Source organism: Lissotriton helveticus, chromosome 1_1 (assembly GCF_964261635.1).
Source record: "Lissotriton helveticus chromosome 1_1, aLisHel1.1, whole genome shotgun sequence".
NCBI classification, from domain to species: domain Eukaryota; kingdom Metazoa; phylum Chordata; class Amphibia; order Caudata; family Salamandridae; genus Lissotriton; species Lissotriton helveticus.
The window spans coordinates 1,603,805,917-1,603,822,490 of record NC_136057.1 but is presented as its reverse complement, the minus strand read 5'-3'; the positions used below and the strand labels follow the sequence as shown (position 1 = coordinate 1,603,822,490).

General features: G+C 50.1%; 1 protein-coding gene across 3 annotated transcripts in view; it reads left to right on the top strand.

The window, feature by feature from the left end:
* Positions 1-16,574, top strand: part of MAP3K12 (mitogen-activated protein kinase kinase kinase 12) — a 375,162-nt gene that overhangs the window by 191,374 nt on the left and 167,214 nt on the right. For all 3 annotated transcript variants that reach the window (XM_078687858.1, XM_078687866.1, XM_078687850.1), the window contains exon 6: positions 9,650-9,808. In XM_078687858.1, the coding sequence (XP_078543984.1) occupies positions 9,650-9,808 (159 nt within the window). The remainder of the gene's footprint in view (positions 1-9,649; positions 9,809-16,574) is intronic.

Sequence of the window (16,574 nt, the reverse complement as noted above, 5' to 3'; positions counted from 1 at the left end):
CTGGGACATGACCTTCATTTCTTGAACAGCTTGCGAAAAACCGGGACTGTCCGGGCAACTCCAGAACGCCTGGTAACCCTACCTTGGAATCTTAACAGATATTCATTTGGATCCTGCATTGTTAGGTTTGGTATGAGCCAGAACCTTTTGATTTCAGAAAATAGATATGTATAATATACTTGCGTTTAGGGGCTTTCAGCCAGCCATCTTCATCTACTGGCCAATTTTTGTGTCATTTACATTTTCTTTCACCTACTAGAGCATGGGTACTCACAAGCTTTCTCTCGGGGGCCAAATTTAAAGTGTGGTTTGTGTCCGAGGGCCGCACCGGTGGGGGTGGGGAAAGTGGGGGAGGGGGCGGGGCTAGAACAGCAAAAAAAACTGTGGCTATGAGGTTGATCACAGGTCCCTGCAGCGGATGCCTTCGTCCACTGAGCCACCAGACCCGGCATACACACATCTCTCTCTCTCTGTCTCCCTCCCTCTCTTCCTCTCCCTCCCTCCCTCTCTCTCCTCCCTCTCTCTCCCTCTGTCACTCTGTCTCCCTCTGTCTCACTCACTCTGACTGTCTCACTCCCTCTCTTCCTCTGTCTCACTCCCTCTGTCTCACTCTCTCTCTCTGTCTCCCCCTCTCTCTCTGTTTCCTTCCCCCTCACTCTGTTTCCCTCTCCCTCGCTCTATTTCCCTCTCCCTCGCTCTATTTCCCTCTCCTTCACTCTGTTTCCCTCTCCCTCACTCTATTTCCCTCTCCTTCACTCTGTCTCCCTCTCTCTCCTTCCCTCTGTCTCCTTCCCTCTGTCTCCCTCTCTCTCTTTCCCTCTCCCTCCTCCCCTCTGTCTCCCTCTCTCTCCTTCCCTCTCCATTACTTTGAGGTCTCCCTCACTCTGATGCCTCCCTCACTCTGAGGTCTCCCTCTCTCTCCTTCCCTCCCTCTCTTTGAGGTCTCCCTCTCTCTGAGGTCTCCCTCTCTCCTCCTTCCCTCTCCCTCACGCTGTCTCCCTCACGCTGTCTCCCTCACGCTGTCTCCCTCACGCTGTCTCCCTCACGCTGTCTCCCTCTGTCACCCTCCCTTTCCCTTCCTCGGTCTCCCTCTCCCTCCCTTGCTCTCCCTCCCTCTCCCTCCCTTGTTCTCCCTCCCTCTCTCTCCCTTTCCCTCCCTCCTTCTCGCTCTCTTCCCTCCCTTTCCCTCCCTCCCTTTCCCTCCCTCCCTCGCTCTCCCTCCCTTCCCCTCCCTCCTTCTTCTTCTCCCTCCCTCCCTTGCTCTCCCTCTCCCTCCCTCTCTTGCTCTCCCTCCCTTTCCCTCCCTTTCCCTCCCTCTGTCTCCCTCCCTCTCCCTCTGTCTCCCTCCATTTCACTCCGTCCTTCTCCCTCCCCCTCCCTCCCTTTCCCTCCCTTTCCCTCCCTCCCTCTGTCTGCCTCCCTTTCGCTCCCTCCCTCACTCTCCCTCACCCTCCCTTTCCCCCCCCCTCCCTCCCTCGCTCTCCCCCCCTTTCCCTCCCTCGCTCTCACTCTCCCTCCCTCCCCTTTTCCCTCCCTCCCTCGTTCTCCCTCCCTCCCTCGCTCTCCCTCTCTCCCTTTCCCTCCCTCTGTCTCCCTCCCTCTGTCTCCCTCCCTTTCCCTCCCTCCTCCCTCTCCCTCCCTCTCCCTCCCTCTGTCTCCCTCTGTCTCCCTCGCTCTCTCTTCCTCCCTCCCCCTCCCTTTCCCTCCCTTCATCGCTCTCCCTCCCTTTCCCTCCCTCGCTCTCCTGCCCTCTCCCTCCCTTTCCCTCCCTCCCTCGCTCTCCCCCCTCTCCCTCCCTTTCCCTCCCTCCCTCTGTCTCCCTCCCTCTACCTCCCTCTGTCACCTCACCCTGCCTGTGTGTGCTGGGGCTGAGACAGCTCCTGGGGGCACACACACACAGCTGCACCCGAGCACTTGACAGGTCTTTAAAAGACCATTGGCTGGTTAATGAGGCTCTGTTCACCTCTTAGCGCCCCTGCAGCCCCACTCTGACTGTGGCGGGAATCGCCCGGCCCCCACAGAGCAGTAGAGTCTCTGAGTCGCGCTCTGGTTGCAGACACTCTTTAAAAAAAAAAACTAAAAAAAAACTCAGGTACGATGTCTGCAAGGTCCGCGGGCCGCCAGGGAAGGCTTGCCGGGCCGTACTATGAGTACTCGTGCCCTAGAGCATTCAACATGGTCCGTGGATCAGCCCGGTTTACATTGTCTAAGTACACATGAGTGTCTGCATTCAGCTCTTGCGCTAGGAGCACTTCAGCAAACAAAATAGGTTTGTTGCCAGGGACTTCTATGGCAGTGCATGCTTTTTGAAACAAAAAGCATTTTCAGATTGAAACCTGCCAGACAGCGCAGCTGTCTGGGTTGCTGAAAACTTGCTGGGGACGTTCTGAAAGCTTCCTTCGGAATGCATTCCGCCCATTGCTTACCATTGGCTTTCTGTTTTGGAACTCACAGTTGCTTGCTTTCTATTTGTTGGCTTTATTTATTTTAGGCTATCTACCTTGTGTTAGTTCCTCCCGTGGACCATAGCCTGTTTACCTGGCTACTTGTATTCTTTTGCGAGTGCTCGCCTTCTGTAAATAGGCCTTTACATTTTGATCTTAATCTTGTCACATTTGCAGTGCATTCAAAACAGAGGTCAGATGTCAGGCTCTGTCTTCTGAGGGAGCTTGGTCTTTACTTTTCTTTCTCTGATTTCAAAGGGAGAGGATTTATGTGACAATCTTGGTGAGGTTGTGAAAGGAAAGGCTTTTTTTCTAGCACACAAGAAAATTTAGATTCTGTAAATGAATATAGCAGATATTTCAGAATATATTACAATTAGGAAAGCACAAATGAAGCACATTTTTTCGTAAATCTGCAGTGTGGTGGAAAAATCTTTTAATAAAACAAAACAAAACAAATCAGGTGCATTAGATGATGCCATTTCCACACATTATCGTTTGTGCGCTGTATAGTTTTTTATCAGTAAAACTGTATGTTTGTACAAATGTAATGGTTATTTCAATTGAAAATGTGTTTGCTGTAATGGTGTTGCGCTACCACACATGCATACTTCATACTACTGCACACCACGCCACTCTACTCCACCCTGTGCAACTCTACATCCCTCAACTTTATGCCACTCTTCGACACGCAACTGTACTCTACTCTACGACACCCCACTCCAGTCTATGCCCCTCCACTCTATGCCACGCCCATCCACTCTATGACGCTCCACTCTACAACAGGCCACTCCACCCTCTCCCCTCCATTCTACTCACCTCTGCCCTATGCCACAACACTGTATGCCCCTCAACTCTATTCCATTCTATTCCACTCTATGCCACTCCACTCAGATCCTTTACTCCAATCTATGGCACTCTCCGCCCCTCCTCTCACCACCACACCTCTCCATACCCCTCCACTCTGTGCCACTCCACGCCCCTCCACTCTATGCCATTCCAATCTATGACACTCTATGCCACTTCAATCTACATCACTCTACTCCACGACATTCGACTCCAGCCTATGCTACGATACTCTGTGACGCTCAGCTCTACTCTATGCCACTCCACTCTACCACTATCTACTCCACTGTGCTCCACATCACTCTAATCCACTGTACTCAATTTTACATCACTCAACTCTACTCCATTCTACTCTTACACACTCTACTCCACTCTATGCCACCCCACTCTACTCCAGTCTGTGCCCCTGCATTGTACGTCCCTCGTCTCTCTCCATGTTACTCTTAAGACTCTCCATGACACTATATGCCACTCCACTCTTCAAACACTCTGCTCCTCTCTACACCACTCCACAGCAATTTACTCTTTCCACGACACTCAATGCCACTCCACTCTACAACACTCCACTCTACGTCACGCCTCTCCACATCATGCCAAACCAATCCACTCTAGTCTACGACATGCCATTCCACTCTTCACCTCTCCACTCCATGTCACTCTGCGACACAGTGTTTCACTCTACGCCACTCCACTCTACTCCACCCTGCAGCAGTCTACTCTACTCCACTTCACTCCACACGACATCACGCCACTGCACGCTACATCCATTGACACTTTTCTCTACAACACGCCACTCTATTCTACACCACACTACTCTATGACATGTCCCTCCACTCTACAACACTCCACGCTACTCTGGCCCGCCACTCTACTGTATGACTCGCTACTCTGCTTTACAACATACCAGTCCACTGTAAGTCACTCTACTCTATGCCACAAAAGTATTCTCCACTATATGACACTCTTCTCTACTTTATTCTTTGCCACTCCTCTCCACAACACTGTATGTCCCTCCAGTGTATGAAACTCTATGCCACTCCACTTTACAACACTCTACTCTATGTCCTTCCACTGTACAACACTCTACTCTCTCCAAGACACTCCCTCACACTCTACGCCACTCCATGACTGTCCACTTCAGTCCACGCCACATCACTCTACTTTGCACACTATGCGACTCCACAACACTCCACTCTGACACTTTACTCCACTCTGCCCTTTTCCAAACTGTGCCCCTTCGATCTATGCTCCTGCAATCTACGCTAACTTATGACACACCACTCCCTTCTACACCACTCTTCTATATGCTCCTCCACTCTGAAATGCCCCTCCACTCTACGAAACGTCATTTCACTCTACAACACTCCACTCTACTATGACACGCCACTACACTCTACGACACACCGCTCTGTTTTACAACACAGCAGCCCACTCTATGACACTCTATGCCACTCCACTCTACGGTGCACTACTAAAATGTATATCTTTCCACTATACTCCATTCTTTGACACACTACTCCACTCAATGCTACCCCAACCTACGACATTCTGTGCCACTTTACGCCACTCCACTCTACATCACTTCATGCCACTCCAGTGTACAACACCCTACTCCACTCTATGCTACTCCACAACCTTCCACTCTACAAACTGTACTCTCTCCACAACACTCTATGCTACTCTGCACCACGCCACTCTACTCCATGCCACTATACTGTGCGCCATTCTACGGCATGCAGCTCCACTCTATGATGCGCAACTTCACTCTACGTAATCCCCTCTATGCCACTCCACTCTACGATATTCTAGACACTCTACAACACTCTACTGAACTCTGTGCCCCTCCACTCTGACACTCCACTCAACTCCACACCACTCTACGACACTACTCCACTCAATGGCACAGCACTCTGTTCCACTCTATGCCACTTCACTCTATGAAAATCTACTCCATTATATGCCACTACATACTACTTCACTTTATGCAATTCCACTCCATTTTACGCCACTCCACTCTACTCCACGACACAACACTCCACTCTGTGCGACTCCACTCCAAGGCATTCAATGCTGCTCCACTCTACGACACTGTGCTCCAAACTATGCCCCTCCACTCTACACCCCTACACTATAGTCCACTCTGACGCTCTACTCCTTCTAGACTTCTCCAAGACTCTCCATGAAACTCTACGTCACTCCAGTCTACGACACTCTACTGAACTCAACGCCACTCTACTCTACATCACTCCACTCTGACACTCTGTCACTTAAGTGTAAGACTCTGTCCTCCACTCCGTGCCCTTCTACTCTACAACACTCCACTCTCCCCCCTCACCACTTCACTTTACACCACTTTACAACATGGCACTCCACTCTACTCCACTCCACACAAAGGCACTCCGTCACTCCAATCTATGGCACTCCACTCTGCGCCATTTCATGGCACGCACCTCCATTGTATGACACACAACTCCACTCTACTCTATGCCATTCCACTCTATTATGTTATGTGAATTTGTAGAGCGCAGCTAATCACCTGTGTGGGTATCCAGGAACTGAGTAGGGCAGGGCTGAGGGGAAGAAGATCATGCATCTTTCATCTGGAACAGTCATGTCTTGGGGTTCCATTGGAAGTCCACGAGGGAGGGGGAGGTTCTGAGGTGTTCCGGGAGGTCGTTCCAGGTCTTGGCTGCGAGGTATGAGAAGGAGTGTCCTCAACTTCTCGTCTTCTCGATGCGAGGGAGGTGTGCTCTTGCCTTTCAGCTAACTCCCTCATGTACTTCTCCCACGTGTTCCTTCCTCTATTCCTCATGTTTTGCTTGCCACCATTTCCATTGTTGTCCATGTTGTTGCTTGCCCCCAGCTAATCCCACTCTGTTATCCATCAGCTTCCCCAGTAACTCCATTGCCAGTGTGCTTGCTTCCAGCCATTCTCTCCTCTCTCCCATTCCCTTATCAATTTCATACCCTGACTCACCATCCCCTCCACCATGTTGTCAACCACCTCCTCCCTGTAACCTTCTGCCCGCCCCTCCTTTGCCCCCGTTTGTTGTCTCCGGTCTCCCTCCTCTCAATAAACAACAAGCATTTGCAATGCAATAGGTCCCACATTTGCCAGAGTTTTAGCTATTTTTATTGTGAATAACATTACCTATTATTTATGTTTTGGTTTTTGAAACATAAATAAAAACCATTGTCATTTACAATGCCAATAGGTCAAACTCGCGTAAATGCAAGAACTATTGCATTGCAAATGCTTGTAGTTACCGAAAAGCCCTTTCTACAGTGCATACTGGCTCTTTTAATGTTACTCACAAAAACAAACAAGTACAGGTAAAGCACGAGATGGCTTCGTGCTACCAAAAGCACAATGCTCCAGTACTGGAATTATAGTCAACATAGTGGCAGAACTTAAAGGAGGCCTCACAAGTAACATATTACCCTTTAATAATGTGCTAGAATCTGTTGGAGGAATATGGTTAAACACCAGTGTGCACACTGATGAGAGGCATGTGAGTCTAGGATAGTGTCTCCTATGAATGAGCAGAGCGGACCCTGAGTAACAGTCTCTTAATCATGCAGTTTTGCCATCTGCACTTGTCCTGTTATCATCAGCGCTATTGTTATTGTTGTCATTGGCACTAGTTTCGTTGTCATCGGCACTACTCTCGTTGTCATCGACACTACTCTCGTTGTCATCGGCACTAGTCTCATTGTTATCATCAGCGCTATTTTCGTTGTTGTTATTAGTGTTGTTATCAGCACTAGTCTCATTGCTGTCATCAGCGCTATTCTCACTGTTCTGGTTAGCACTAGTCCCACTGTTATCTTCAGAGCTATAGTCATTGTTATAATCAGTGTTATACTCATTGTTGTCATGAGCACTAGTCCCATTGTTATCATCAGAGCTATTTTCATTGTTATCATCACCACTAGTCCCGTTGTTATCATCAGGGCTATTCTCATTGTTGTCATGGGCACTAGTCCCATGGTTATCAGTGCTATTCTCATTGCTGTCATGAGCAATAGTCCCATTGTTATCATCAGTTCTATTCTCTTTGTTGGCATCATCACTAGTCCCATTGTTATCATCAGTGCTATTCTCATTGTTGTCAGGAGCACTAGTCCCATTGGTATCATCAGCGCTAATCTCCTTGTTGTCATGAGCACTAGTCCCATTGTTATCAGTGCTATTCTAATTGTTGTCATCGGTTATAGTCCCATGGTTAGTAGTGCTATTCTTATTGTTGTCATGAGCACTAGTCCCATTGTTATCATCAGAGCTATTTTCATTGTTATAATCACCACCAGTCCCATTGTTATCATGGGCACTAGTCCCATTGTTATCATCAGTGCTATTCCCATTGTTGTCATGAGCACTAGTCCCATTGTTATCAGTGCTATTCTAATTGTCATCGGCACTAGTCCCATGGTTAGTAGTGCTATTCTCATTGTTGTCATGGGCGCTAGTCCCATTTTTATCATCAGTGCTATTCTTATTGTTGTCATGAGCACTAGTCCCATTGTTATCATCAGAGCTATTTTCATTGTTATCATCACCACTGGTCCCGTTGTTATCATCAGTGCTATTCTCATTGTTGGCATCGGCACTAGTGCCATTGTTATCATCAGCGCTATTCTCATTGTTGGCATCGGCACTAGTCCCATTGTTATCATCAGCACTATTTTCATTGTTGTCAGGAGCACTAGTCCCATTGCTGTCATCAAGGTTACTCCCATTCACTTAGAACCGGTCTTGAAAACTCTGAAATGTGGTGCCTGTTGCGGTTGCTGTTGTCTTCGTGCAGATTTTGAAAAGCTCTTGCTGTTGACTTTACTTAAAGAGCAGATCTGCCTTCCGAAGAATCGGACTCAGTCTGGGTATCTGCTACAGGTGATTCCGGAAGTAAGGCAGGCGCTGACGAAAGCAACCTCCAAGGGTGATAATGTATATGCTGCGAATGTTGTCTGCTGTGAAGCTTAACGTTTTCACCGTCTGCCAACCTCCTAAAAATAGATAGACTTTGTTTTATAAACATCGCTATCCTGGGAGGTGTGAAAGTGGCGCGGAACAAAACACGGCATCTTTCATTTAGTTGCTTCCCTGAGAAATGGATAAAACAAAAAAGAACAAGTCCGCGAGTGGTGCGCGCCACTGCGAGCCATGTGGTTTCAATTATCGCCCCCTTGTCTGGGCACGATAATGGAAACATGACGGCCGGAGCTCGTAATAGACACCAATAGGCCATTGGCAGAGCAATTCGCCCGCCTTTGGCCTATTGCGTGCTCTCTTGGTAAAAAACACGCACACAAAGCCCAATAGCGTGCCACAAAAGGAATAGGTCAGATTCTGAAACCCCATTTTTACCTACTAAATGTCTTGCGCTGCTCGAGCACTGCTGCACACTGCAACGCTAGGCCCGAGACCTAAAAAAGTGCTATGATGCGGCCAGTACTGGCTGTGTCATAGGCCTTTTCACTTTCAGCTGTGCTGCACAGCAGCGGTGAACAAGGCTAAAGGATAGTGACAAAGCCAATAGCTCTCTTCTAGTGTGAAACCTATTGGCTTTGCCAATACTTGTTTTATATTGACAAGTGCCTGTCAGCTCTCCCAACAAAAACCATGACAAGTCAAAACAAGCACTGCCAAAGGCAAAAAGTTTGGCAGTCATTGTCAGGCTTATTGGTTTTTATCATTGCTTGTTTGTAGATCTGGTTTCAGCTAAGACCTTTTGATTTACTAAATATATGTATCTTTTATGTACTTACAGGGGCTTTCAACCAGCCTTGCTTATCTTTTGGTCTGTTATTGTTGTGTCAATCATATTTTTCTTCAGCCCACTACAGCGCAGACCATGGGGTAGGGGTTCCGCCCATTTCAGCCACTGGCTAACTTCACTTTAGGTGATGGGATTATGCCCTTTCACAAGGAGCACAGTCACACACAAAATAGTTCTCCTCTGCAAGGGACTACTATGACTAAATGTGCTTTTAGAGGTAAAAAAAGAATGTTTGCATTTATTGCTGAGATGCTCTAACCTAACTGAAAGTCGTGAGGTGTTGGTCGATTTTATTGATAAACCTTTGTTGGGTTTTGTCTTCAGTGTTTTGTGAACATGTTCAAGAAACATTGACTCGAATTTTGCTGCCTTTTGGGCCACTTTCTGTTGCTAACCACCTGCGACTATGGTCCCTTAGTGAAGGAATGTCAGCAGAGCCCAACATTTATTTCTGGGATTATACCAAAAAAGTGCTAATCCCTCAAAGTGATGATATGTATGCTCCTAAATGTAGCAGGCCCAGAGTTGGGCTACACAGTATTTGTAACCTCGTTTCATGGTCTTCTTCTTTCCTCCCAGGTCTTTTGGCGTGGTCCTGTGGGAGCTCCTGACAGGGGAGATTCCCTACAAAGACGTGGATTCATCAGCCATCATCTGGGGTGTAGGTAGCAACAGCCTCCACTTGCCTGTCCCTTCAAGTTGCCCCGATGGCTTCAAGATCCTACTGCGCCAGTGCTGGTGAGTTCCAGGTCTACTACTGCTGCCCCACTGAAGCTGTTCCACTTTCCTTTGCTCAAGCCAACAATGCTCAGTTAGCCAAAATATGCCCCAGGAATACATTTGGGTGGCATCATGTTTGACCCTTGTGAGGAGGGTGTCATCCACCTGGTGCATCCTGGGGGTTACTAGTGAACTAGCGCTGACCCTGTGCCCCATGGGAACAGTCCAATCCGAACTACAAAAGCCATGTCCTTCCCAGAACGGAAACAAGCATCCGAGGACCGGCCCGGTTTCGAGGTAACACCTCTCTTCAGCCCGGCTAGCTTGATTCCAGTGGTGTGGAGTGCCTGGGACTCACGTCTGAGCATCCCCAGTACACTTAGAGCGGTAACTGCAAACACAACAATGATGGACAGAATGTGGATCAATGTCACACATTCACCCCAGTCCAAAGATCTGGGCCCAACTTTGCACACTGGTGCACTCTCACTAAACCTCAAGCTCACAGCCTTACTCACTGGTGCACTCACACTAAACCTCAAGCTCACAGCCTTGCAAAGTGGTGCACTCACACTAAACCTCATGCTCACAGCTTTGCACACTGGTGCACTCTCACAAAACCTCAGGCTCACAGCCTTACTCACTGGTGCACTCACACTAAACCTCAAGCTCACAGCCTCGCAAAGTGGTGCACTCACACTTAACCTTATATTAAACCTTGTGGTCATAGCCTCGTGCACTGGTGCTCACATATTAAACTTCATGCTCAGCCTCACGCACTGGTGCACTCATTCTAAACCTCATGCTCACAGCTTTGCACACTGGTGCACTTCTATTGAACCTAGTGGTCATAGCCTCGTGCACTGGTGCTCACATATTAAACTTCATGCTCAGCCTCACGCACTGGTGCACTCATTCTAAACCTCATGCTCACAGCTTTGCACACTGGTGCACTTCTATTGAACCTAGTGGTCATAGCCTCGCGCACTGGTGCTCACATATTAAACTTCATGCTCAGCCTCACCACTGGTGCACTCATTCTAAACCTCATGCTCACAGCTTTGCACACTGGTGCACTTATATTGAACCTCATGGTCATAGCCTCGCGCACTGGTGCTCACATATTAAACTTCCTGCTCAGCCTCGCGCACTGGTGCTCACATACTAAATCTCATGCTCTCAGCTTCACGCACTGGTGTATTTATACTAAACCTCATGCTTACCTCCTTGCCCACTGGTGCACTCACACTAAACCTCATGCTCACAGCCTTACTCACTCGTGCACTCTCACTAAACCTCAAGCTCACAGCCTCACAAAGTGGTGCACTCACACTAAACCTCATGCCCACAGCTTTGCACACTGGTGCACTTCTATTGAACCTAGTGGTCATAGCCTCGCGCACTGGTGCTCACATATTAAACTTCATGCTCAGCCTCACCACTGGTGCACTCATTCTAAACCTCATGCTCACAGCTTTGCACACTGGTGCACTTATATTGAACCTCATGGTCATAGCCTCGCGTACTGGTGCTCACATACTAAATCTCATGCTCTCAGCCTCACGCACTGGTGTATTTATACTAAACCTCATGCTTACCGCCTTGCCCACTGGTGCACTCACACTAAACCTCATGCTCACAGCTTTGCACACTGGTGCACTCTCACTAAACCTCATGCTCACAGCCTTACTCACTCGTGCACTCTCACTAAACCTCAAGCTCACAGCCTCACAAAGTGGTGCACTCACACTAAACCTCATGCCCACAGCTCTGTACACTGGTGCACTTATATTGAACCTCATGGTCCTAGCCTCGTGCACTGGTGCTCACATATTAAACTTCATGCTCAGCCTCACGCACTGGTGCACTCATGCTAAACCTCATGCTCACAGCCTTGCCCACTGCTGCACTCACACTAAACTTCATGCTCACAGCTTTGCAAACGAGTGCACTTGTGCTAAACCTCAAGCTCACAGCCTTGCAAAGTGGTGCACTCACACTAAACCTCATACTCACAGCTTTGCACACTGGTGCACTCTCACTAAACCTCAAGCTCACAGCCTCGCAAAGTGGTGCACTCACACTAAACCTCATGCCCACAGCTTTGCACACTGGTGCACTTATATTGAACCTCGTGGTCCTAGCCTCGTGCACTGGTGCTCACATATTAAACTTCATGCTCAGCCTCACGCATTGGTGTACTCATGCTAAACCTCATGCTCACAGCTTTGCACACTGGTGCACCTATATTGAACCTCGTGGTTCTAGCCTCGCGCACTGGTGCTCACATATTAAACTTCATGCTCCGCCTCACGCACTGGTGCACTCATGCTAAACCTCATCCTCACAGCTTTGCACACTGGTGCATTTATATACAGGCTGTTAATCCAGCGTTTATCTAGAGCCTCTGACCTCAATACAGTCTCCGTTACGGTTATTCCAGTTCTCCAGCACTTGCCCATGTCCTCTTACCTCAGCCGGGCTCTGTAATTCCATCTGTCCAGCATTCACCTGTATCCTTTTCCCTGGGGTCAACATCTTACTCCAGCACTCGCCCTTATCCTGTTACTTCAGTGTAGTCTCTGTTATTCCTGCCCTCCAGTATGTATTTGTGTACGCCTTCGGGCTGCTATTCTAGTACTCTCATTTATGCTCGCACCTCAGCCCAGTCTCTTTTCTTTTTATTTCGACTCTTGAGCACTCGCCTCCTCTCTCTTACCTCAGTGCAGGCTCTGCTGCTCCAGCACTCACCAGTATCCTCTAACCTCAGTCCAGGCTCTGCTGCTCCAGCACTCGCCTGTATCCTCTTACCTCAGTCCAGGCTCTGCTGCTCCAGCACTCGCCTGTATCCTTTACCTCAGTCCAGGCTTTCCTGCTCCAGCACTCACCAGTACCCTCTAACCTCAGTCCAGGCTCTGGTGTCCCAGCACTCGCTTTTCTCCTTTTTCCTCAGTCCAGGCTCTGCTGCTCCAGCACTCTCCTGTATCCTCTAACCTCAGTCCAAGCTCTGCTGCTCCAGCAGTCACCAGTATCCTCTAACCTCAGTCCAGGCTCTGGTGTTCCAGCACTCGCATGTATCCTCTCTTATCTCAGTGCAGGCTCAGCTGCTCTTGCACTCGCCAGTATCCTCTAACCTCAGTCCAGGCTCTGGTGTTCCAGCACTTGTCTGTCTCCTTTTACCTCAGTCCAGGCTCAGCTGCTCCAGCAGTCGCTGGTATCCTCTAACCTCAGTCCCGGCTCTGCTGCTCCAGCACTCTCCTGCATCCTCTAACCTCAGTCCAGGCTCTGCTGCTCCAGCACTCGCCTGTCTCCTTTTACCTCAGTCCAGGCTCTGCTGCTCTAGCACTTGCCTGTATCCTCTTACCTCAGTCCAGGCTCTGCTGCTCCAGCACTTGCCTGTATCCTCTTACCTCAGTCCATGCTCGGCTGCTTCAGCACTTCCTGTATCCTTTTACCTCAGTCCAGGCTCTCCTGCTCCAGCACTCACCAGTATCCTTTAACCTCAATTCAGGCTCTCTTGCTTCAGCACTCGCTTGTATCCTCACTTACCTCAGTCCAGGCTCTGCTGCTCCAGCACTCGCCAATATCCTCTAACCTCAGTCCAGGCTCTGGTGTTCCAGCACTGCCTGTCTCATTATACCTCAGTCCAGGCTGTGCTGCTCCAGCACTTGCCTGTATCCTTTTACCTTAGTCCAGGCTCTGCTGCTCCAGCACTCATCGGTATCCTCTTACCCTAGTCCAGGCTCAGGTGTTCCAGCTCTCGCCTGTATCCTCTCTCTTACCTTAATCCAGGCTCTGCTGCTCCAGCACTTGCCTGTATCCTCTTACCTCAGTCCAGGCTCTGCTCCTCCAGCACTCGCCTGTCTCCTTTTACCTCAGTCCAGGCTCTGCTGCTCTAGCACTCGCCAGTATCCTTTAACCTCAATTCAGGCTCTCCTGCTTCAGCACTCGCTTGTATCCTCACTTACCTCAGTCCAGGCTCTGCTGCTCCAGCACTCTCCAATATCCTCTAACCTCAGTCCAGGCTCTGGTGTTCCAGCACTGCCTGTCTCATTATACCTCAGTCCAGGCTGTGCTGATCCAGCACTTGCCTGTATCCTCTTACCTCAGTCCAGGCTCTGCTCCTCCAGCACTCGCCAGTATCCTTTAACCTCAATTCAGGCTCTCCTGCTTCAGCACTCGCTTGTATCCTCACTTACCTCAGTCCAGGCTCTGCTGCTCCGGCACTCGCCGGCATCCTCTTACCTCAGTCCAGGCTCTGCTGCTCCAGCACTCGCCAATATCCTCTAACCTCAGTCCAGGCTCTGGTGTTCCAGCACTGCCTGTCTCATTATACCTCAGTCCAGGCTGTGCTGCTCCAGCACTTGCCTGTATCCTTTTACCTTAGTCCAGGCCCTGCTGCTCCAGCACTCACCGGTATCCTCTTACCCTAGTCCAGGCTCAGGTGTTCCAGCACTCGCCTGTATCCTCTCTCTTACCTCAATCCAGGCTCTGCTGCTCCAGCACTTGCCTGTCTCCTTTTACCTCAGTCCAGGCTCTGCTGCTTCAGTTCTCCAGCACTCGCCTTTATCCTCTAGTCTCAGTCTAAGCTCTGCTGCTCCAGCACTCGCCTGTATTCTCTACTCTCAGTCCAGGCTCTGCTGCTCCAGTACTCGCCTGTATCTTCTTACCCTAGTTCAGGCTCTGGTGTTAAATCACTCGCCTGTATCCTCTCTCTTACCTCAGTCCAGGCTCTCCTGCTCCAGCACTCACCAGTACCCTCTAACCTCAGTCCAGGCTCTGGTGTTCCAGCACTCGCTTTTCTCCTTTTTCCTCAGTCCAGGCTCTGCTGCTCCAGCACTCTCCTGTATCCTCTAACCTCAGTCCAAGCTCTGCTGCTCCAGCAGTCACCAGTATCCTCTAAACTCAGTCCAGGCTCTGGTGTTCCAGCACTCGCATGTCTCCTTTTAGCTCAGTCCAGGCTGTGCTGATCCAGCACTAGCCTGTATCTGTTTACCTCAGTCCAGGCTCCGCTGCTTCAGCACTAGCCTTTATGCTCTTACCTCAGTCCAGGATCTGCTGCTCCATCACTCGCTTGTATCCTCTCTTATCTCAGTGCAGGCTCAGCTGCTCTTGCACTCGCCAGTATCCTCTAACCTCAGTCCAGGCTCTGGTGTTCCAGCACTTGTCTGTCTCCTTTTACCTCAGTCCAGGCTCTGTTGCTCCAGCACTCGCCTGTATACTTTTACCTCAGTCCATGCTCAGCTGCTCCAGCACTCGCTGGTATCCTCTAACCTCAGTCCCGGCTCTGCTGCTCCAGCACTCTCCTGCATCCTCTAACCTCAGTCCAGGCTCTGCTGCTCCAGCACTCGCCTGTCTCCTTTTACCTCAGTCCAGGCTCTGCTCCTCCAGCACTCGCCTGTCTCCTTTTACCTCAGTCCAGGCTCTGCTGCTCTAGCACTTGCCTGTATCCTCTTACCTCAGTCCAGGCTCTGCTGCTCCAGCACTTGCCTGTATCCTCTTACCTCAGTCCAGGCTCTGCTCCTCCAGCACTCGCCTGTCTCCTTTTACCTCAGTCCAGGCTCTGCTGCTCTAGCACTTGCCTGTATCCTCTTACCTCAGTCCAGGCTCTGCTGCTCCAGCACTTGCCTGTATCCTCTTACCTCAGTCCATGCTCGGCTGCTTCAGCACTTCCTGTATCCTTTTACCTCAGTCCAGGCTCTCCTGCTCCAGCACTCACCAGTATCCTTTAACCTCAATTCAGGCTCTCTTGCTTCAGCACTCGCTTGTATCCTCACTTACCTCAGTCCAGGCTCTGCTGCTCCGGCACTCGCCGGTATCCTCTTACCTCAGTCCAGGCTCTGCTGCTCCAGCACTCGCCAATATCCTCTAACCTCAGTCCAGGCTCTGGTGTTCCAGCACTGCCTGTCTCATTATACCTCAGTCCAGGCTGTGCTGCTCCAGCACTTGCCTGTATCCTTTTACCTTAGTCCAGGCTCTGCTGCTCCAGCACTCACCGGTATCCTCTTACCCTAGTCCAGGCTCAGGTGTTCCAGCTCTCGCCTGTATCCTCTCTCTTACCTTAATCCAGGCTCTGCTGCTCCAGCACTTGCCTGTATCCTCTTACCTCAGTCCAGGCTCTGCTCCTCCAGCACTCGCCTGTCTCCTTTTACCTCAGTCCAGGCTCTGCTGCTCTAGCACTTGCCTGTATCCTCTTACCTCAGTCCAGGCTCTGCTGCTCCAGCACTTGTCTGTATCCTCTTACCTCAGTCCATGCTCGGCTGCTTCAGCACTTCCTGTATCCTTTTACCTCAGTCCAGGCTCTCCTGCTCCAGCACTCACCAGTATCCTTTAACCTCAATTCAGGCTCTCTTGCTTCAGCACTCGCTTGTATCCTCACTTACCTCAGTCCAGGCTCTGCTGCTCCGGCACTCGCCGGTATCCTCTTACCTCAGTCCAGGCTCTGCTGCTGCATCACTCGGCAATATCCTCTAACCTCAGTCCAGGCTCTGGTGTTCCAGCACTGCCTGTCTCATTATACCTCAGTCCAGGCTGTGCTGCTCCAGCACTTGCCTGTATCCTTTTACCTTGGTCCAGGCCCTGCTGCTCCAGCACTCACCGGTATCCTCTTACCCTAGTCCAGCACTCGCCTGTATCCTCTCTCTTACCTCAATCCAGGCTCTGCTGCTCCAGCACTTGCCTGTCTCCTTTTACCTCAGTCCAGGCTCTGCTGCTTCAGTTCTCCAGCACTCGCCTTTATCCTCTAGTCTCAGTCTAGGCTCTGCTGCTCCAGCACTCGCCTGTA